Source organism: Eublepharis macularius, chromosome 10, assembly GCF_028583425.1.
Source record: "Eublepharis macularius isolate TG4126 chromosome 10, MPM_Emac_v1.0, whole genome shotgun sequence".
Lineage (NCBI taxonomy): Eukaryota > Metazoa > Chordata > Lepidosauria > Squamata > Eublepharidae > Eublepharis > Eublepharis macularius.
The window spans coordinates 18,547,594-18,570,368 of NC_072799.1; the positions used below are offsets into that span (position 1 = coordinate 18,547,594).

General features: G+C 41.7%; 1 protein-coding gene across 1 annotated transcript in view; it reads left to right on the forward strand.

Annotated features, from left to right (window-relative positions):
- The window catches only part of PTPN13 (protein tyrosine phosphatase non-receptor type 13), a 195,898-nt gene that overhangs the window by 123,942 nt on the left and 49,181 nt on the right, over positions 1-22,775 (forward strand). The window contains exons 11-21 of the mRNA XM_054989766.1: positions 1,660-1,734; positions 3,306-3,480; positions 5,229-5,382; positions 7,017-7,155; positions 8,291-8,443; positions 9,399-9,581; positions 10,759-10,921; positions 13,149-13,572; positions 14,848-14,945; positions 16,908-16,997; positions 18,324-18,431. Of these exons, the coding sequence (XP_054845741.1) occupies positions 1,660-1,734; positions 3,306-3,480; positions 5,229-5,382; positions 7,017-7,155; positions 8,291-8,443; positions 9,399-9,581; positions 10,759-10,921; positions 13,149-13,572; positions 14,848-14,945; positions 16,908-16,997; positions 18,324-18,431 (1,762 nt within the window). The remainder of the gene's footprint in view (positions 1-1,659; positions 1,735-3,305; positions 3,481-5,228; positions 5,383-7,016; positions 7,156-8,290; positions 8,444-9,398; positions 9,582-10,758; positions 10,922-13,148; positions 13,573-14,847; positions 14,946-16,907; positions 16,998-18,323; positions 18,432-22,775) is intronic.

Here is a 22,775-nt window from a genome sequence, read left to right on the forward strand (position 1 = left end):
AGAGTGTCTTCACGCATCTGCCTGTTGCTGCCGGGAATCCTCTCGACCGTGGCACTGGAATATGGCTGGGAATTCTATGTAAACGGTTTCCCAGGACATAATACATATGATTGCCATTAGCTGTGGTTTTCAAAACTCTGTTCCAAAAAGCCCTGAAGTTCATCAGGGGTTTTTCAGTAAGGAAAAACAGTGATGACCAACAAACTTCCTTGAAATGTAGATTACCCACTGATTTTCAGTGTACACCTTTCAGCACAGGGCAGTGTTGCGTGAATTCCATAATATATACACGGGGTAAAGATGAGGTCAAGATTTCACTTAAGCTGACGCCGTGCCCCAGGACTCTTTGCAAGGCACTGGGATTTTACAGCGAATATGTCAGTGTGGAAAAGCATTCCTGTAGCTACAATGTTTGAAAACCTCTGGCATACACGGTAGTTTAAGAGAAGCGCAATGCTGTGATTTCCACAAAGGGTCACATCAGCAGCATTTTCTCCCTTGATTTCAGAAGTTAAGGGCATGCCTTTGTTTTCTTCCCTCTTGCAGGCTTTTTACTATGCACTAGAGTCCAGTTGGAGAAGGTTCAGCAATTTCATATTAACCCCTCCCCTTACGACACCTCTATATTTTTCTTTTTCTGTGCTGTTTCATGCTGTCTTTTTGTGACATGAAGAAAGATAGCTATTGGAAAGGGAAAGGGAAAGAAAAAAGATACGTTATTTTTCATCTCTGCATTATTGATTAAGTCCGCAGACCCATCAATAGTAAACTGAACAGGGAAAAAATACCAATTATATACGTCGTCAGATCAATTAAAAATAATTTGCTTTGTATTATAAGAAGTAATGCAGTACTTCTGTGTACAGCGTATATACTATACACAGAAGTACAGCATTACTTCTTATGTACGTGTATTTGTACATACCAATATATGCTTTATTGAATATAATCAGTTAATTAATACATGTATATGATAAATTAATGCAATTAATACAATCTAAATGGGGAGAAGCAGAAACAAGAAATGGATTACCGAATGCTGCCTTTAATCGCATATTTGGAAACTGATCAAAGATACATAACCAATATATACATGAGAACATTTTATTAATTACATTTTATCATAGCTGAGAGTAACTGGATTAATCAACATTATATTACAAAATAAATAAATGTGTATAGTGGAAAAGGGAAGGTTTGAATTGGTTCGTGCTTCTATTATAGTTGAAGTTTATACACTACATCTCTTGCATTGGCTGTTGTGGGTTTTCCGGGCTGTATTGCCGTGGTCTTGGCATTGTAGTTCCTGACGTTTCGCCAGCAGCTGTGGCTGGCATCTTCAGAGGTGTAGCACCAAAAGACAGAGATCTCTCAGTGTCACAGTGTGGAAAAGATGTAGGTCATTTGTATCTACTCCAATGATGACCTACATCTTTTCCACACTGTGACACTGAGAGATCTCTGTCTTTTGGTGCTACACCTCTGAAGATGCCAGCCACAGCTGCTGGCGAAACGTCAGGAACTACAATGCCAAGACCACGGCAATACAGCCCGGAAAACCCACAACAGCCATCGTTCTCTGGCCGTGAAAGCCTTCGACAATACATCTCTTGCATTGCTTATACACTGAATACTAACGTGAACATCTGTGATTTGCAGAATTTCTTCGGTCCTGAATTTATGAAAACAACCATTGAGCCATTCACCTCTCTAGACCTGCCAAAGTCCATTTTGGTAAGATAATGACTTAAATAATGTGCCATTAGTCTTAGCAGTGTATTTGTATTGAAGGGCTATATGTGCACTGTTCTATAAAATCTCCTCTGACTTCTTTACTCTTGCAGTTTCTTCAACTTTCATCCTCTCTACATGCCCCATATCTCTTAATATCATGGGCTCTCCTTTTGGGATGTTACAGATGACATTTACAGGCAGCATTCCTCTAGCTGCCACGGGTTTCGGCTTTTTGATTTCACAGGGAGCCTAGAGAGCCTTGGGCCAGGCAGTTGAAGACCGAGGGAAGTCTTAGAACTTGAATTCTAAAATCCATGAGCAACTCTTATTAATGAAACCTTATACTTAGATATAGGCACATGCAGGGCTTTTTTTCTGGGAAAAGAGGTGGTAGAACTCAGTGGTGGAGCTCAGGACCGCACAATGACGTCACTTTGGGTCAGTTGGAACAGGGGGGAGTTTTTTAAAGTTTAAATCGCCCTCTGCAAAAATGGTCACATGGCTGGTGGCCCCGCCCCCTGATCTCCAGACAGAGAGGAGTTTAGATTGCCCTCCGTGCCGCTGGAGTGGTGCGAAGGGCAATCTAAACTCCCCTCTGTCTGGAGAGCAGGGGGCGGGGCCGCCAGCCATGTGACCATTTTCAAGTGGTGCTGGAACTCCGTTCCACCGCATTCCAGCTGAAAAAAAGCCCTGGTCAGATGAATGACACCTTCTTGGTAAAGATCAGTGAAGTAGTGTCAAGCTCATTCTGTGGGAGCACCATCACCCTATGTCCTGGAGGTGGGGTTGCCACTTAACGCTCCACGTTCACATGTGGTTTGTTCTGTTGTGACCTTATAGGAAACTAGGGACATGTGGAACCGCAAGAGTGAAGCCATCCAGTTCCACTTTGATAGGCCTTTTCTCTTCAAAGTCTCACACAGGAAAGTCTGTCTGAATGAATACTGTCCTTTAACCAGAATGCCATGGATCGAATCTGGGTCCTTTTGCATGTGAACTGTGTTCTGCTTCTGTGTTTAGAGCAGTTCATATTTATTTATTTTTATGTCATTTATAGTCCGCCTTTCTCACTGAGACTCAAGGCGGATTACACAGGGTGAGATTAGTACAGTCAGTTTCAAGAACATTGCCATAAACAGTGCCATAGGGTAGATAAACACAATTTTACAAAGACAGAGCATTAGTAAGAATCCTTGGCCGTTTCCAGACGGCTTACTGGCCTCCGGAACGTCGCGCCACGGTGTGGGGAAAACGCGAAATATTGCGTTTTCTCGCACGAGTTTTGCGTGACGTCGTGCGAAACTCACGCGAGAAAACGCGATATTTCGCGTTTTCCCCGCACCATGGCGCGACGTTCCGGGGGCCGGTAAGCCGTCTGGAAACGGCCCTTGGTAGCTCCAGTTAAAGGAGATAAGGTAGGTGATGTGAAAATTTCCTCTTTGTGATCCAAGAGAGACACCATTAGGCAGTGAAGACAATACTGAGCTCAACAGGCCGGTGGTCTCATTGGGTGTAAGGAAGGTTCATATGTTCCTGTGATGACGGCCAGTGTTTTGTCTCATGGAACACAGAACAAGAAAGGGAAGAATGAAGACAGCCGTCGGAAAGTCAACGTCGTGCTTCTAACTGGGCAGAGGCTGGAGCTGACCTGTGACACCAAGACCATATGCAAGGATGTCTTCGATATGGTGGTAGCCCATGTTGGTTTAGTAGAGCACCACTTGTTTGGCTTGGCTACTTTAAAAGGTAAGAATGCTTGTGAATCAGTTCACACCGGGACAGTCACGGCTTGGTTCTTGGTAGCAGGAATCACTGTGAATGAGACTGGCCCGAATCAGTCTTTACAGAGAGAATTTCCAGAGCTTTTCACGAGAATTCTTCTTCTGTTCACCCTATGCTGTGTAGTCCAGTGTTGCATGTGCAGATGGGAAACTGCTCTTGTGACCTTTTGAATAATTTTTCATTATTTTGATGAATACAAAAGTTCAGAATAAATACATTACAAAATATAAAACGAGACCCATACAAATATGAGACAAATATATCAATAATTTTCATTTTATATATGAGAGCATTGCCATGTCTATTACATAAAACATAATCAGAAGAAGATATGCTAATTTTCTTGTAATTTGGCTCCATTTTTAGATTAAGGCAAAGCTCTTAATGTCTTTATGATAAGTGCATAAGAATTTATCCTACAAGTTTAAGACCAAATAGCTTTAAAATAAACCATATTATATAGCTGTCTAAAGCATCTTGTATTCTTCGTTGACCCTCCAGGGCAACTGTTTTTCTGCTGTGTGAAACAGGATGCCAGACTGGATAAACCACTGCTCTTATCCAGCAGGGCTCTTCTTATGTTCTTATTCCCAAGGTATTTTGAGAGAGATTCTTTTTCAAGGGATAAAACTCTTTGCAAGTAAATCAAAGCAGCTAGAAACTGCTTGTCTAGCATCAACTCTAAAGTGTTGGCTGAAAACAGTTGCCAGCGGTGAAAGAGTTTTGTTTATAAGTATGTTTTAAACCAAGTTGGTTGGTTCCTCTCTGAACAGTCTGGCTGTTTTCAACATAGCTGTTGGTTTTTGACATAGCTGTTGTATCTTATGAGCCCTCGTGTTAGCACAGATTCTGAAAGTGTAGTCGTATCCGTCTGCTGCAGTAAACCAAAAGGAATCTGTGTTGGCATGGATGCTTCTGAAGTTGTGCAGTTGGTTCTCAGAGCATGGCATATGGCAATTGCTGGGTCTGGTGCGAGTGCCTAGAACTCTGCCTGAAGCAAAAATGATTTAAGTGTTTTGCAGTGCAGCTCTAAGTATCAAAAATAGAAAAGAGTCTACTACAGACTAACACGGCTAGCTCCTCTAGTCCTAAGCAGGGCTTTTTTTTCAGCTGGAATGCGGTGGAACAGAGTTCCGGAACCTCTTGAAAATGGTCACATGGCTGGTGGCCCCGCCCCCTGATCTCCAGACAGAGGGGAGTTTAGATTGCCCTCCACGCAGCCGAGCAGTGCGGAGGGCAATCTAAACTCCCCTCTGTCTGGAGATCAGGGGGCGGGGCCACCAGCCATGTGACCATTTTCTCGGAGGGCAACCCACTGAGTTCCACCACCTCTTTCCCCAGAAAAAAAGCCCTGGTCCTAAGTATGTATGTGAATTCAGTGGGGCTCTAACAAGAGTGCTTAGGATTTGCAGTGCTGGACTATAAGAGATGTGTTGTTTGGATTATATGGTTATATGAACTCTTAGCTAATACAAGTAATGCTTTTAGGCCATTCGGTAATCCTAATAATAATATTTAATCAATCGATTAATTATGCCTTTGAGTCTCCCAGATTTTAGTTTTAAAAAATTAACGTTCATATACAGGAAATGGTCACAGGTCTGATATAAATGGGAAGTTCTATGAGTAAATCTAACCATCGTTCAGCGAAAAAAAATCACCTGATAATGCTTTATTAACGATCTCCCCCTCCCTCCCTCTCTTGATGGCAGAAAATGAATTTTTCTTCATTGATCCAGAATTAAAACTAACTAAAGTAGCTCCTGAAGGATGGAAAGAAGAACCAAAGAAAAAGAGCAAAAACACCGTCAACTTCACCTTGTTCTTCCGCATTAAATTCTTTGTGGATGACAGCAGCTTGATACAGTGAGTGCCTGCCATGTCCTTTTCCCATCATCCAGGCTCAGATGGACTTCTTGGATCCTTCTCCATTCTCCGTATAGCTCTCGTTGCTGCTGCAAATGCAGACGTGACCGTTTCCCCCAAACTTTCCTTGCCTCGGCCCCTTGTTGTTGCCATTCCCTCCCTGTGCCATTGGAGAGCTTTTGCAGCCTTAGTAATTGCCATATTGCTATGATAGAAAAGAGTCCAGTAGCACCTTTAAGACTAACCAATTTTACTGTAGCATAAGCTTTCGAGAATCACAGTTCTCTTTGTCAGATGCATCTGAGTCCAGTAGCACCTTTAAGGCTAACCAACTTTACTGTAGCATAAGCTTTCGAGAATCACAGCTCTCTTTGTCAGATGCATCTGAGTCCAGTAGCACCTTTAGGACTAACCAACTTTACTGTAGCATAAGCTTTTGAGAATCACAGTTCTCTTCTTCAGAACTGTGATTCTCGAAAGCTTATGCTACAGTAAAGTTGGTTATTAAAGGTGCAACTGGACTCTTCTATTTTTGCTACTACAGACTAACACAGCTAACTCCTCTGGATCCATATTGCTATGGTGATACAGTGATTATTGATTTTTTAAAAAATCTAGTGGTGCACAAATGCAAGGGTGCTGTGTGGATGCTGGGAAAAAGACGACTCCTGTTTGGGAGCTGCGGCAGAGCAAAGCAGCCACATGGATGCATCCCATAAATGCATTTGCTTCCTCACAAGCCGCTCACACCCTGTGGCATCTCCTAGCCCAGAGGGTTTGTAGCAAAAGTTACTGTAGCATGATGTCTAAGAGAGCTGAGATGTGCACCAGCCTCAATTCCCCATTATCTTAAAGGATTAAGGATTTCTGAAATAATGTCTGTGATATGCTGTGAACATTTGTTAGTGTTATATGCATTCTTGGGCCTGGTTCTTTCGCATATGCATGAAAACAAAGTGTCATTGGAGTGGTAAAATGGGCTGCACTTCCTCAGACATCAAGGGGAAAGAGCATATTTTAGGGTGTTCCACTCCATGAACGCTTTCCTGAAAACAGAAAACCAGAACTGCAAGCAAAGAGAGTAGAGTCAGAAGCTGTCTACTTCTTTGCCAGTTTTCAGTTTACAGGGAGTTTTTCTACAAAGGAACACTCAGAGCTGTGACCCAGTGGTGCAGCCCGACCTACAGTATCAAGTCTCTCCCACCTCATTCTCTTGCATATATGAACTGATCCTTATGATTATTAATGCGCACTGCACCATCCACACTAATCAACGTGCAGTGTTCCCCGTACTATGTGCTCTTTTAGGAAGCTCCTGTCTGCATCACACAGCTGTGCACAAAAGTACCAATGTAGGTGAAATTGCCATGTGGGTGTGCTTTAGAGACTGCACAGAAGATATAACTTGTCGATGGAGCTCCTTTCGCACCGTAGAGAGCAGTGAATGTCCTCTATACATACTGAGTGATTCCGCACACGTTGGATAATGCACTTCCAATCCTCTTTATTGTTAATCCACACAGGAAGCCAGTTTTAGTGAAAAGAGAATGATCAGGGTGTTTAATCCATGTATCGCTGCTATCTCCACACTGCAGATCTGTTCATATTGTGCTTTGCTTTTTTTCCCCCACCAGGCATACGCTGACATGTCATCAGTATTACCTGCAGTTAAGGAAAGATCTCCTGGAGGAGAAGATGCACTGCGACGATGAAACTGCCTTATTGCTAGCATCACTGGCTCTCCAGGCGGAGTATGGAGATTACCAAACAGAGGTAAGGCTGGTATTTCATCTGTGGATGATCTCCAGTTCTGTTTTTCAACGTTTCCTATTTTGAACGTTCAACAGGTCTGTCATTTTAAAGCAGAGCAGACAGAATACCGATACGGCTTCCTATGGAGTTGGGTTTTCAGTGGTAGAACCAGTACTGGAAACAGGAAACGGGAATTCTTCTCCATTTATGTCCTGAAGCCAAAATAGTCTCTTTTTAAAAAGAAATCTGAACATAGCCCCAAGAAAGTAGATTTTTCTTTGATGTAGTAGAGAGACAAACTTGAGGCCAGTCCTAACCAATATGGCAGTACTTTCCAGACATATGATAATGTGATGCTTTTTCTGAATTAAAATTGGAGGCACTTTAAGACCTGGAAATAAAAGAGTGTGCTTCAGAGCAGCAACTCATGCAGAAACTTAAGGGCATCCTCCGCTGAGGGCAAGTGATTCTACTGTATCTTTTTAAGAACTGAATAATCTGATCTCTTGTGGTTCTGTAGAAGTATCCAGATTTCCCATACCCAGTGTAGGTCCAATTGGAAAGAAGTACAATCTGGACATCAAAGCATTCAGAGAGGCAACAGGCAGCCTCTTTTATGGATAATTACTTTGGATTCACAGGAGCTATTTATTGTTTTATTGATTATTTTATTATTATTATTTATTGTGGCACACTGGCATTTCGTTCATAATATGCTTATGGTTTACAGAATTGTTGCATTTCACAGCTATGGCTTGAGTTCTTTGAGGTTCACTCTTTATATTACTAGAACAGTATAATTGGTCCCAGAAGTGGATCACTTACTGCTCTGGTAACATTTTAACAAAAGTATCACATGTAACAAATAGTGATTCTGCACACGTTGGATAATGCACTTCCAATCCTCTTTATAGATCATTTGGAATGGATTTTTTCGTGTGCGGAACAAAAAATCCACCTCAAACGATTGATAAAGTGCATTGAAAGTGCATTATCCAACGTGTGCGGAATCAGCCAAAGAATTAACACGGGACATTACCATGGAAGCAGGGAGAGAAAGCAACCATACAACAGTATCTTTGCATATGAACATTGCATCTGCACTGAAACAGACTGTGCCCATGCGCTTTATTTTACCCTGTTGCTTCTCCGGTAGGTGCATGGCCTGTCTTATTTCAGACTGGAGCACTACTTACCGCCTAGAGTGATGGAAAACCTGGACCTCTCTCATGTCAAAGAAGAATTGCCAAAACTGCATAGCGCTTACGTCGGTGCTTCTGAAAAAGAAGCCGAGTTGGAGTTTCTGAAGGTTAATATGGATGGTTTTGTGTGGTGTTCACGTGCATTTCCCAAATATGTTCCATCAAAGTGAATGGGTAGAAGGAATCCCGATTGTAAACGAGAAAGAGCCCGTTATAGAAAATCTGTATCCCCCACATTGACGGTGTTCTGTGACCATATATTTTTCTATACTCTGAAGATGAGACGCATGTATGGCAACACGTAGGAAACACAGAATCTTCCACAGGTTTGCAGATGTGTCCCTCCCTTTCAGACGCTACAGAAGATGTGTACAGCATGCTCTGAGGAGGAGGGCGAGAGTCCATCACCCTCCATTAAGTCCCTACTTCCTTTCTAGTGAATTGTCGCTGTCCACTATTTAATCCCAGGTTTATGGCTATATATAGATAACCAGAGCACTTAAACCACAGTTTCCTAAGTGCATTTGCTAGGGAGTGGGATTTATTGCTGTGTATACAGGTTTAGGACCGCATTGTTAATTTAGTAAAACAATCCCAGCAATAAAAAGTGCACAAGCTCACAATAGTTCTGTTTGAGTTGTGATTTTGGCAATCTAGTGGAGCGTAAGGGGAGATCCTCTTGCTGTGCATGGTCTCCATTTTGATAGGCATGTATCTTCCGGCTTTGGTACACATCATTGGAAACTCAGATTTTTTTTAGGATATGTGATTGTGTGTGCTAAAGCCGAAAAATGTGAGCATTGCCGTGTTCGTACAAAACGGTGCCTGAGTGTATCAGAAGGATCGGGGATAATGTCCTCTCCTTTTATGCAAGGTTGTAGTGCTAAAATTATGATGTCAGAACAGACTTATAAGGAAGACTACTCTTGTCTGTGAATAGGGGACAAATCTGAGTATAGTCAATTTTTTGTTTCCTTGCAAATGCTACACTCTCATTTAAGATTTTGTTCTCATTGCCTCGTTAGTTTAATGTTCCTCACAAATGCATCTCTTTCTCTCTAGATTTGCCAGAGGCTAACGGAATATGGTGTTCACTTTCATCGTGTGTTGCCAGAGAAGAAATCTCAGACTGGAATTCTGTTGGGTGTCTGCCCTAAAGGAGTTCTTATTTTTGAAGTGCACAATGGCATCCGTACACCTGTCCTTCGTTTCCCATGGAGAGAAACAAAGAAAATATCATTTAATGTATGTTGGTAAAGTTTCCCTTTGGGGCAAAGATTGCGTAGGTTGTTCCCACACTTGATACTCACTTCCCCTAAGTTGAGTAACCCACATCCATTGAATTACACTGTGCCAAAAACTAAGGATAAGGCCGGACAAAGTACTCTACAGTATGCAGCAAATAAAGTAATCCAGGTAACTTGAGAAGTGAGCCAAGTTGCATGATACAAGAGAACTAGCAATAGAGAGCAAGGAGAAACCCCAGAGTTTCTAGCAAAAACTTTCTTTCTGAATGTGAGGGGAAATTTCATCCATGGCAAACAGATGCACATATCCAGAAAAGACAACTGGTGTGATCCTCTTCTTGAGTCCATTGTGTTTCAGGAGGCAGGTGAGAGATTGCATGATCGATTCAACCCGACCTACTCTCCATGTCAAAAACTCCTTGCCTGTGGAAAGCTAGTATGTCAGGCATCTATCCTAGCCACCTCCCTGGCTAACTACTTTTCTACTTTGCAAGACTTTTTACTAGACAAAAAACTTTCAAGCAAACAATCCCCAAGTTACATTTTGAAATGGCACAGCTTCAGAAGGCCTATTGGCTCTCTCAATAATCACAATTTAATCACATGCTTAGTCATTTCAGTGCAATCAATGAGGCTTCGAAAGTGCATAACTTCAGGTGGATTATATGTCAAAATTTCCTCTCACTTACATTCTTTCCATTCCACATCCTCTCTCTAGTTGCAGCAAGATTATGCCCAAGGGCTTCCTAATTCACTACGTTTTTGAGCACAGAACCCTTTCCACATTTACGTCGTGTGGATGTACAAATGTCCTGAGTGCGTGCGCCAGGAAGCTATTGTGAATATTTAAAAACCAAATGGGGTGTGCAGGAGGAGAGGAGGACACAAATCTTTGAATCAAGCTATTGTAATTAAATTCTTTCTGACTTCACATGGTGAATAATGGCAAAGTTCGTGTTTTGGTTTGTAATACCTAGCCACCAGATGTGTTCTAATTTCACTTTCTAACCCTTAAATTTATAGTAATCAATACAGTCAGCAATCAGCATAGCTTAAAGTCCATCTAAACCATTGCTTTTTAAATGGTTTTTCCCATATTAGGAATATTGATTAGGGTGTTTTCAAAGTTGGAAGGCAGATCCATTTTTAAACTTTTCATGGTTTTCACATTTCAGAAAAGGAAAATCACTCTGCAGAACACATCGGATGGTATAAAGCATGCATTCCAAACTGACACAAGCAAGACCTGCCAGTACTTGCTGCAGCTGTGCTCTTCACAGCATAAATTTCAGCTGCAGATGAGAGCAAGGCAAAGTAACCAAGATGCTCAGGAGATTGGTAAGCACCGATGGCCAGTTGCAGCTTCAGCTTGTTCTGCGGACATCAGCAGCTTCATGGTCTTCTTAACTGACATTGTGCATATGTGCAATTAAGAGGGAATGCAAAATCACGCTGGAAACAGTAAAAAGTTGCATAAAAAGAAAAAGTAAAAAGTTACAGTAAAAAGAAAAAAAGTTACAGTAAAAAGAAATAAAATTGTGGCATGATTTCATCACACATCACGTTTTCCTTCTCTCCTGCAAATGGCAGCCAATGAAGTGGAGCAAGGGCAGGACAATTAGATTAAATTCCCCCTGCAATTTAAACTTTAAAAAGCTCTCCCCTTGTTCCAGCTGACCCAAAGTGACGTCATTGTGCAGTCCTGGGAGTGTGTGCGCACTTTGCGCGTGCACATGTGGTACCCAGGGGCACTACCTCCCGCCAAGAGTTGCCCCCTGTGCTGGAAACCACTGAGTTCCACCACCTCTTTTCCCAGAAAAAAAGCCTTGTGATTCATCATTCTGTGCACACAACCTATATAGGCCAGAGAGAGGCAGTATGGTGTAATGGTTAGCAAATCAGAGAGTTCCATTTTCAAATCCCCTTCAGCCGTAAAGCACACCGGATGACCTTTGAGAGACACTCTTTCTCTCTACCTAAACTATCTCTTAGAGTCAGTGGAGGAAGAGAGAACTGTGTCTGCTGCCCTGAGCTCCTTGGAGGAAGCGCAGGATTAAAAGGTGGTGATGATACCTGAATAATATGAAAGGGAGAAGGTTTCTAGGTTCCCACAAAGTGTAAAGCTGACAAAGAGACAATGGGCCAGAGGAGAAAATTCGGCCTGTCGTGTCTGCCAACAACTCAGCTGGTGCGCTTTTTACAGGGCATGAGGAGGAGGTTTAGTTACAGATTGTGCGATAATGGTTCCTTTCATGTCAAACCTTCATAAGGAGAGTCTTGTGTCCAACACTGTGTGTTAAATTTTAAGGCAGAGATTCAGGTTCTTGAACAAGTGCAAAAGGAAGACTCACAAAGATTGGCTGAAGATTAAGCATAGACTTCAAAGAACTGGACCCATTCATACTAGATAAAGAGAGTGTGCTCAATAAGTGTGCATTTAAAGATTCTTGCTGTATTCTACCATTAAACTATAGCATCTTCCCTCTGTATCTGTGGAGTCTTTGCATTGAGCAAAATATGCCACATGTTGAAATATGATGCGCGCTGTACCAAAACAAAGCATTGGCCATCCTAACTTAGTACCAGTTTATTCTGAATGGTGGCAGAATATGCTCCCAAAATTAGGCATAGGGTCTTCCCTAGCTCTGCCTCCTGAGATCCTTTTAAAATAATAATAATAACAACAACAACAACAGTGTGCTTCTATTCCACCCTTCTGGACATAATTAGTATCCACACAGAGCAGTGAACAAAGTCAGTGGCATTATTATCCCCACAATACAGCTGGGGAGCTGCAGCTGAGAGGAGTGGCTCACCCCAGGCCACCTGCTGAACTCCTGGTAATAGTGGGATCCAAACCAGCAGAGTGCTGGTTCGCAACCCAACCACTTAACCGCTATGCTACAGCAGCATTTTAAAAAAGTGCCAGGGATTTAACTTGAGAACTTTTGCTTGCATCTGCATGCTCTGTCACTGAGCATGCATGTACTTCTGATGGAAAGATGTGCAGGTAAAAATCCACATCCTTCAAGTCTGATACAGTCATTGTGCACATCTCAGTGTGTGAAACAGCTCTGAAAGGAAGCTGTCTTGTAACGCCTTATGTCGAAGGCTTAGCTTTAAGCAACAGTGCTGGCTTGCTTGGTTTGAAGTGCTGATTGTTGCTTTCTTCAAAGCAGACCCTGTATTTTCTTCTTGGCTTTCCATAGACTACTCACCTTTCCTGTCTTCTTTACTTCAAGAGATACGTACAGGTCTCAATCCAACACAAGTATAAGCATACTTAAGGCACAATGCTACACCCGCTTAATTTGAGGGCCATTGAACTAAGTGAGACTCACAAATAGACATGCATAGGATCATGCTGCAAATCCCGTTGATTTTCATTGGGCTTAAGCATCTACAACTTGGATTGTGGCTATGGAGCGGTCTTCAGTGTGGGATTGCCTTAGGGGCAGTTTAGCCCGTAGCCGCCACCGTTCTTTCTTCTAGGCCTCCCAGTCTTCAAGGAAGGCATTCCGTTTTCTTTATAAATTGCAAAAACTGGTTTCTCCTTTCATTGCAGAAAGAGCATCGTTCAGGAGCCTCAACCTCCACACAGAATCCGTGAAAGGATTTAACATGGGCCGGGCCATCAGTACAGGCAGCCTAGCCAGCAGTACACTGAACCGCCTTGCAGTCCGGCCGCTGTCAGTTCAAGCAGAGATCCTGAAGAGACTGTCCTGTTCTGAATTGTCCCTGTTTCAGCCGCTCCAAGGTAGCTCCAGAGACAAGAATGAGAAGCAGTCGTGGGAAGAAAGACCCAAGATCATGAGCAAATCCTTCCACGATCTGAGTCAGAGCCAGATCTCGGTCAGCCCTCTTCGGAAAAATGTGATCGGTGCCACAGACTCTTCTTCAAGAAGAATGGAGGAATTAATGGGAAAGATCTTCCAGCCAGTGCCAAAATCTGATAACGAATCAGTGTCTGGAACAAGAAAGCTGAATAAGTAAGAATCTCTCCTTACGGCTTGGCTTTGGGCTCACGCCCACGTTACAGGGGCCACGAATAAGCCACCAAAAGCACATCCTGGTGGAGGATGCTTGCAGCAAGTATAATGTTTAAAACCTCCCATCTGGTTCAAACTCAGGCAGTGCCTCCAATAGTCACCCTATATTAGGGTTGTCAACAGGCCTGGTCACAAACAGAGGCTTTGTGTGCGGAAATGAGCAGTTATTGAAGTTTTTAGGGGCACAGAAGTAAATATCATATGGTAAATAACGTCACATTAAGCCTCTGTTAGAACTAGGGGTGTGCAGGAGGGGGTTGATTGAGGAAAAAAATTTGGAAATACCTTAATTCCGAAGCGGCAAGCCTTGTGCTGCCACCGCCTGAACCTCCGGGGTGTTGGGGAAGGATGGAGCTGCCTCCTCTGGCCCTTCCTGCCCCACAAATGGCCGCAGTGTGCTGGCGCAGCAGCGGCCATTTGAGGGGCAGGAGGGGCTTTCTCTGCCTCCTTCGGCCCTTCTTGCCCCTCAAATGGCTGCTGCGGCACTGGCTTGGCCATTTGAGAGGAAGGTAGGGCCAGAGGAGGCAGCTCTGGCGTTCCCCAGCGCCCCACAGGTTCAGGCAGCGGCGGCTGCTGCCAACAAGGTAAAAAACTCAGGTTATAGTGTGTACATATACCGTTTTAGAATGGCATCGCCACAGACCTAAAAACACAAGTTTCCTTCTCTGATTCAAGTGTTTGTGGTCTTTTTGCTTCTTTCTAAGTTTAGAATGCTTTCTGATGTGCTACTGTGGACTTCTGGAGCAGTTAGACAATATTAAACTGCTGGCATCGTTGATCGAAAAGCAAGCAGAATTACATTTTGAGTTTTTTATTAGTAAAGAGTGAGCAGTCCTGGAGCGTTCTACGGTAGCTGAGTGCGCATGCCCTCCTGGCTGTTTCGGGAGTCAGTTCCCGTACTGTGTATAAGGAGGTGCTGTAATTTTGCAGAACTGCAGTATTCATTTTCATCCCATCATACTAAAATCTCTTTATGACCACCTATTTCACATTTATTCCCCTGCGTTCTGCTTCTGCGTGAGTAGAATGAACTTCTCCCCGTTCCGTGGATTTCTGTTGGTATATTTCTAGTATGCAGCAGCATGCTTCTTCATATCAGTTTTCATTTGTGTGTCATATTTATTTATATCATTATTTTACCACTCCCCCCCTTTGTCCTCTCCTGTTTTCTCTTCCTATCCATTTTTCTTCCATTCTTTCTCCAACCACTTTCAGTTTACACTCTCATGCAGGTTTAAATGCCAGCCTAGAAAGAAAGAAAAATGAATCAGACTCATCCTCCACGGAAGATACTGGCCAAGCCTATCTTATAGGTCAGCATTGTTTGATTCAGTTTCTTCTTTTAAAAAAAACATATTAAAAACTAGAATTTATACCTAATACCAGGGCTTTTTTCTGGAAAAAGAGGTGGCGGAACTCAGTGCATTGCCCTTGGAGAAAATGGTCACATGGCTGTTGGCCCCACCTCCTGATCTCCAGACAGAGGGGAGTTGAGATTGCCCTCCACGCCTGGCGGCACAGAGGGCAATCTCAACTCCCCTCTGTCTGGAGATCAGGGGGCGGGGCCACCAGCCATGTGACCATTTTCAAGAGGTTCCAGAACTCCATTCCACCCCGTTCCAGCTGAAAAAAAGCCCTGCCTAATATTATATGAATATTTAACGGGCTGTTGATGATTAGCATGTACAGTGTGTATACCTTTGTGCTGCTCTTCTAAAAAGCTCTGAGCTTGCTCCTAGTTTATTAGATATTGCCACAAGAGATCCTGCAGTATAATAAGGGCATGAGCTGTATAAGTTGGTAAGTAGTCAGTTCAAATCTTACTGCAGCAGTTTATTTATTTTAAGAACATAGGTTGGGGGTTGAGTTTGCAACCACAAGCCCACATCCTCCCCCCACATGCATTTCTGCAGTCCTCACGGATTGTCTGAAAAGGGATGGAGCCTGTATGCGATCAGGTATTCACACAGAGATCCAGTTTATAAGTTGCATCCTAAGAATGTAACATAAGAAAGAGACCTGCTGGAACCATCTCATTCGGAATCCTGCTTCACACAAAGGCCAGTCCTGGAGGGATAACAGACAGGTCACAAAGGCCAAGGCCTTCCCCTTAATGTTACCTGCTGGCATTGGTATGTACAGGATTGCTGCCTCTGGAAGCATGTGTGAGGGAATATTTAGTGCCTCTCAACACGAGACACCGGAGCGGATGTCTGTCAAGTGTCAGAAGATGCAATGTTATCCAGGAAGCATAGTTTTGAAAGACAGAGCTGGTGGAAATTGCTCCAGACAGATTCTCTCAAAGCCCTCCACCACCTCTGGTAAGCCAGACTCTTTACCCTTCTAGAGCTTTTATCCTGCCACCCTTGCTGCTTAAAACTTTGAATTAACCGAGCCTTGGCAGGGCAAAGGCTTGGTAAGGGGAGATAGTCCAGCATGCCAGAGGCAGCAGAGGGCTGTGAGAGAATCCATCTCCTCTGGAGTGATCTCTGCCAGCTCTATCATTTAAAACTATGCTTCCCAGCTAATATTGTGTCTCCTGACACATGAAGAACATGAGTCGGAAGTATTGTCTAGAGAGACTCTGGCTGATTCCACGCATGTTGGATAATGTACTTTCAATGCACTTTAGCTATCGTTTGGAAGTGGATTTTTTGTTTCACACTCGAAAAATTCAGTTCCAAATGGTCTCTAAAGAGGATTGGAAGTGCATTATCCAACGTGTGCGGAATCAGCTTCTTAGTGACAGTGGATAGTACATCATCTACATAGTGGACAGGGCAACATTCCACTCCTCCATTACGCAAAGGTTCTCTGTAAGGTACAAAACGGTCCACCTTTGTTGTCTGAGGACATACGAGACGGCTTACTTAAAGAATGCCCTTCTGTGGAGGATTCTGCAAAAGCATTGATCCAGTTACACTTCAGACTGATAGATCAATGCACATTTTCAGGATGGATTTGATTCAGTACCTGCTGTGCTTTGCTCAGATTGAGGTCAATATGTTGCTTAAATGCTTATCTGATTGTACATCCAAAAGAAGTCATTTTACACAGGGAAAAGAAGAGCGTTCAATCTCAGTAAATTACAAGGGCATCTAAATAGTGATTAGGCCTACCATTAATGCCCTTTTGAGTCACAGGAAGAGGAGTCCTTTTTAATTACATAGTGCGTCTAAACAAAAGTTGAGTTAAAAGCCTTTTGAGTCGTGTTGTAGCATGTTGGAAAGAAAGTCACCCTGTTGTATCTCTGAGTCAATTTTTTTTCCCAGCAGATGTTCTACAAACAAAGCAGAATGTGATTTCATTGCCAGAAAGGGAGATCAACTTGGTAAATTTGAAAAAAGATGAAAAGTATGGCTTAGGTAAGTTTGTGTTATTTTTAACAGTCCTAAGTAAATGCAAACAAAATAAAGATGAAACACTCAATATGATAGGTGGAGTCTACCAGGAACATACCTTTGTCCTTTAGAATAAACAACCCAAGATTTGAGAAGTCTTAAGAACTGAAACAGACTGTAACCCAAATGGGCTAATATTAACTCTGACCTAGTTAACAGAGGGAGGCCATGCTCTTGACTCCTTTTTCATTCTCTAAAATGCAAGGCAAAGTTTCTAATTCTACTTCTACAATGGCTGCGAAGATTTTCCTGAAACTCGTAAGCGGGGACATCATGGTCATGGACCATGGAATTCATGGTGCCATTTTCCCTACCCCAATCCTGTACAGTGGTGTACCTGCCACCAGAAGGCCTTAAAAGATCTGCACAACATTTCATTATAACATTATAACAATCTTTATGCTAGGTTCTCTGAATTCCCAGCTTTCATTAAAATAGAAAACATACTGCCTTTTGTTCCTTTCTTCTATATCTCCACAACAAAAAGGAAGAGAGACAAAATGAAAGTAGGGAAAAGGCAGGGAAACTATTCCTGTAGAAGTTCCATTGCTATTGCACTGTATAAGAAGCTGCAGTAGTAATGGGGAAACCACAAGCATGTCCTTGTGTGGAAACATCGCAACTAACAAATCTTTGTTTATGCATAAATCCAGTTTATCTGCTTCTTGCCTCCATTTCAGCCTCCCATCAGGAGGACATCCTATTACTGCCTTTGTGATCAGGTATTCATCAACAAACTGTGGTTTGTGAATTCAAGAATTGCAACCACAACTGTGATTAATGAATTGGATGCAACTCCCAACATCTTAGCTTGGTACCCGACCCGGGTTTATTGGACTTTCTGCATTGAGATGTCTTCATTAACTGGAGCTTCATCAAGCCGTAATTTATAAACCACTGTTTACCATGCTGTCAGCCTTTGAAAATCACTTGATCTTAGCCAAAAGCCCCCAAAGCAATCTTTGCACTTTGGTCAAGTGCAATAAAATCTACACACACCTTCACAAATTGGCTTACAGAATATTTGCCATGGATAATAATAATAGCAGTGTGCTTATGTATCACCCTTCTGAACAGATTCGTGCCCACTCAGAGCACTGAACAAAATCAGTGTTGTTATTATCCTCAGCTGCAGAGCTGGGGTTGAGACTAGCGGCTTACCCAAGGCCATCTACTGAGCTCATGGCAGTAGTGAGAGTCAAACCAGCAGAGGGCTGATTCACAGTCCAGCCACTGAACAACTACGCTACAGCAGAATGTTTAGAATTACTAAACAGCTGTTTTTTATAGGGTTCCAGATCACCGGTGGGGAGAAAACTGGAAAACTAGATCTTGGAATTTTCATTCATTCAATAACTCCTGGAGGACCAGCTGATCTGCAGGGGTCATTGAAACCAGGTAAATCCAGAGTGAAACCCTGGATTCTGTTTTCACATTAATCATTCAATGCCATCTGACCATTGGGGTTGATAAAAATTTGTTGTTGGTGATTCCTTTGAGAAACAGTTGGATTAATATACTTAGGAAATGAAATGCTGTAAACATACCTGTTGTTCAAAACACAAGCAAATAGTTTTTATGTAAGGAAGCAGTATCGATAATCATCTGTGAAATCGGTGACTGTCTTTTTTTTTGAAAAAAAAATCTTTTATTTTTAAAAGCTCAACAATTCGTCTTGGAAAACTAATGCTCAAGCACTTTAATCAAAGGCATAATGTTACAGGAAATGTAAAGGAGCATTCCCAAGAGTCCCACAGGGCTCCACGATTCACTTCAGTGCAGAAGTAAATAGGGTCCCTTCTGAGCAGGAAGCTTCCTTTTTCTCACTAGCTTGTCCTTACCCCTAACAACAGTCACATTCATTATAGTGGAATATGCATCCAGAAAGTTCTGCTACTGATTACAGATCTTGAACATCTGATCTGGTCTCAAGTTGTGGATGTTCTCTTGAACTTTGGTGTAGCTGATCGTTTGCGTGGCAGTTAGCCAGTGTGATTATGGTCATGACAATTTTACAGGAGGTGCATAGTATAGGAAAAGCAAGCTAAACCCTACTTGAAGAAAGCTGCTCCCTTTGATGTGTAAAACTCTGATCTTCAGCCGGTGAGTGGTAACTCACAGTTGGTTCTGGGACGAGGGGGGTCACACCAGCAGTATGACAAGAGGTGGTGGAAAGAGTTAGAGGGTTCACTTGCTCAGTGTGAACAAACATATGTTAAAAGTTCCATTAGATGTGTGGGTTTGGTTTAATAAAAATGAAAGGCAGAAATTTTACAGTCATAGTTACTTTGTCATTGAGGCACAATTGGTCACAAATTGGCTAGAAAATAGTGGCTTCTGTCTCTCCATTATTCTCAGTTGTGTAAAAATATGACTAAGCAAAAACAACAATTGCTAATGGAAATAACAGATTGCGAAGTAACAAGTAAGGTGAAATATTTGGGAATTGAACTGACGGCTAAGAACATAGATCTATTCAAAAATAACTATGAGAAATTATGGACTCAGATAGAGCGAGATCTGATTAAATGGAATAGATTGAATTTGTCATGGTTGGGAAGGATTGCAGCAGTTAAGATGAATGTGTTACCAAGAGTAATGTTTTTGCTACAGACAATACCAATTATTCGGGACTCTAAGCAGTTTGAAAAATGGCAGAGGAAAATATCAGATTTTGTCTGGGCAGGCAAGAAGCCTCGAGTGAAAATGAAAGTTTTACAAGATGCAAAAGAAAGAGGCGGAATGCAACTGCCCAATCTAAGACTTTACTACGACGCAATCTGCCTAGTGTGGTTGAAAGATTGGATGACGCTGAAGAATAAGAAATTATTGGCCCTAGAGGGATACAAAAAAATATTTGGATGCATGCATATTTATGGTATGACAAAGTAAAAGCGAATTCGATGTTTTTACATCATTATATACGGAGAAGCTTATATGCAACCTGGAAGAAGTACAGAGACTATTTACAAGAAGGAACCCCCCTGTGGGTGGTTCCATATGAGGTAATAGATCCGAGAGCTGTCGATACTGAGCAACAGTGTTTAACTTACAAGGAGATAACCCGAATAGAATCTTCTAAACTTAAAATAAAGACACAGGACGAGTTATCACCAAATTATGATTGGTTTCAGTACAGACAGATTAGAGATCTCTACAATTCGGACTCTGCAAAGGGAGGCATAAGAACAGAGAATTCGGAACTAGAGCAGACACTTTTTAAAAGATGATAAGAAGGAGATCTCTAAGGTATACCAAGTACTGTTGAAATGGTATACTGAAGATGAAACAGTTAAAGTACAAATGGTGAAGTGGGCCATAAATTTCAATAAAGAAATAACAATGGAGGCATGGGAATACTTGTGGAAGACTACAATGAAGACTACGACGTGTACTAATATCAAAGAGAACATTTACAAAATGATTTATCGTTGGTACATGACACCAAAGAAGATTGCGCTAGGGAATTTGAACACCTCTAACAAATGCTGGAAATGTAAAAAACATGAGGGTTCCCTGTATCATATGTGGTGGACGTGTGAGGTAGCTAGGCAGTACTGGGGGGAAATAATAAGAGTAATAAGTGAGATTTTACAATTTCAAATTAATAAGAACCCAGAACTCCTGCTACTGAACTTGGGAATGGAGGGCATTCCAGCTCAACACAGGACATTGTTATTTTACATGACAGCAGCAGCTAGACTTTTGTATGCGCAAAAATGGAAAGTACAAGAAGTGCCAACCATCGATGACTGGATTTACAAATTGCTGTATATGGCGGAAATGGACAAAATGACAAGAAAATTGAGAAACCTTGACCCAGGACAGTTCAACACAGACTGGGAGAAGCTGAAACAATATTTGGTGAAGAAATGGGAGGTGGGAGGAGAACTGTGGCAGTTTGAGAACTATTGAAATACAATAAAACGCAGAGGGGGGTGACTTTACCGGGGGGGCGAAGAGGGAAATGAAAATTTCTAAGCAGTTATGTCATTAGATTATATGTAGAATAATATATAGAATATTGATAGAAAATAATTAACCATGAGGATTAATCATAAGGACTGACTAATTAATATTATTCTTGGTAAAATTTGTATAATGTACCAAACTGAATAAGTTTATCTGAAGATATATATGAGTCAAATTGATTGATATTATATGATGATAGTTATATAGATTTATAATTGAAGGGGAACAAAAAAAAAGTAATGTAATTAAATATAACTAAAGCAGAAAGAAGAAGATATGTAGAATGAGTAACACATAGAGCATAAGTTAAATTGGTTGACTTATATGAATGTATGAGTTTATATGGTTTATAGATCTATAGAAACATTTGAAATTATGAAAAATGGGATAAATTGTTTATCCAATATGGAAAAAGGGACTCAAAGTTAGGGTACAGAGTATTAAAAATAGTTAAAGAATTATTGCTTAGAATAAAGGGAGAATATATATTTGTTAGATAGAGGAATATAAAAGGAGTAAGGGAAAAGGGACAAAGGGTTGGAAAACTGTTGGAAGTCAACAAAAAGGGGGGGAAAGGGAGGGGGTTAGAAATTGGGAAATGGGAGAATTGATTGTAATGTGAAAATAATTGATCCTAACCCAATAAAAATTTTTTCATTATTCTCAGTTGCCAGGAATAAAAAATTCATATCTGGCCATGTTGTCAGTTCTATGGATGACAGGCTATGGCAGATAGACTCCTGTACCCTCACAGCAAGCACTCCATGGTCTTGGTTGAAAAGGCTTTATTCAGGAATCAAGTCATGTTCATAGATATGTCCACAGGTTGATCAAAAATTGACAGGAATAACAAGATCTGTAAAACTATGGTTCATATAGGTCCCAAGTACTCATCCCCCCCCCCCCCCCGCCAACAGGAAAACATAACTTTTGGCGCAAAGCGGTCCTGAGAACTCCCTAAATAGTTTGAATGCTTTGTCTGGATACAAGAGAGGCAATAGATTAGGAATGAGACACAGTATTCTTCTCCCCCTGAGAACCAGCATGTTTGCAAGGTCGGAGACACTGAGCTTCAAAGCACAAGAGATAAGACACTTTGGATACAACAGGCCTGTGAATGCAAGGCAAGTTACGGCATTAGCAATATGACATCAAGGCACAGCAGAGAACAATGGTTCATGGTAACACATCAGCTGAAAATAATGGCATGGATGGGTGACAGACATGACACATGTCCCCAATGCTTTTAAATACTGGGAATGCTCTAGATATGCCAGGTATCATAGTGGAGACTGAATAATGTTGTAACCTATGAAGCTGTGATGGAAAAAGGAGGCACAGATGTTTCTTTATTTCAGTATTTACAGATGAAAAGCATTCTTGTCTCACAATTAAAGAGAGGAATCCTCTTATGAGGGCGAACAAAATTTGAAGAGCTAGCTGTACAAGGGGAAACAAGGCTTATTTCCTTCATTTATTATATGTTGATAGACTTAAAGTGCAATCCTATGGAGAGTTACTCCAGTCTAAACCAGTGTAAGACGGAGAAAACTTACCCCCCCCCCCAAAAGTGGCAGACCGATTTAGGTCATCAAGTAAATCCAGCTTTATGGAATTATATGTTTATAAGAGGATCAACGTTTTCAGTGAATCTTTCCTTAAGAGAGGATGTAATTAAAATGACAAATCAATGGTATTTTCCACCAAATAGGCTTTCTTAAATTTATAACACAAAAAGCTGTTGGTTTTTCAACAATGATAATGCCACTT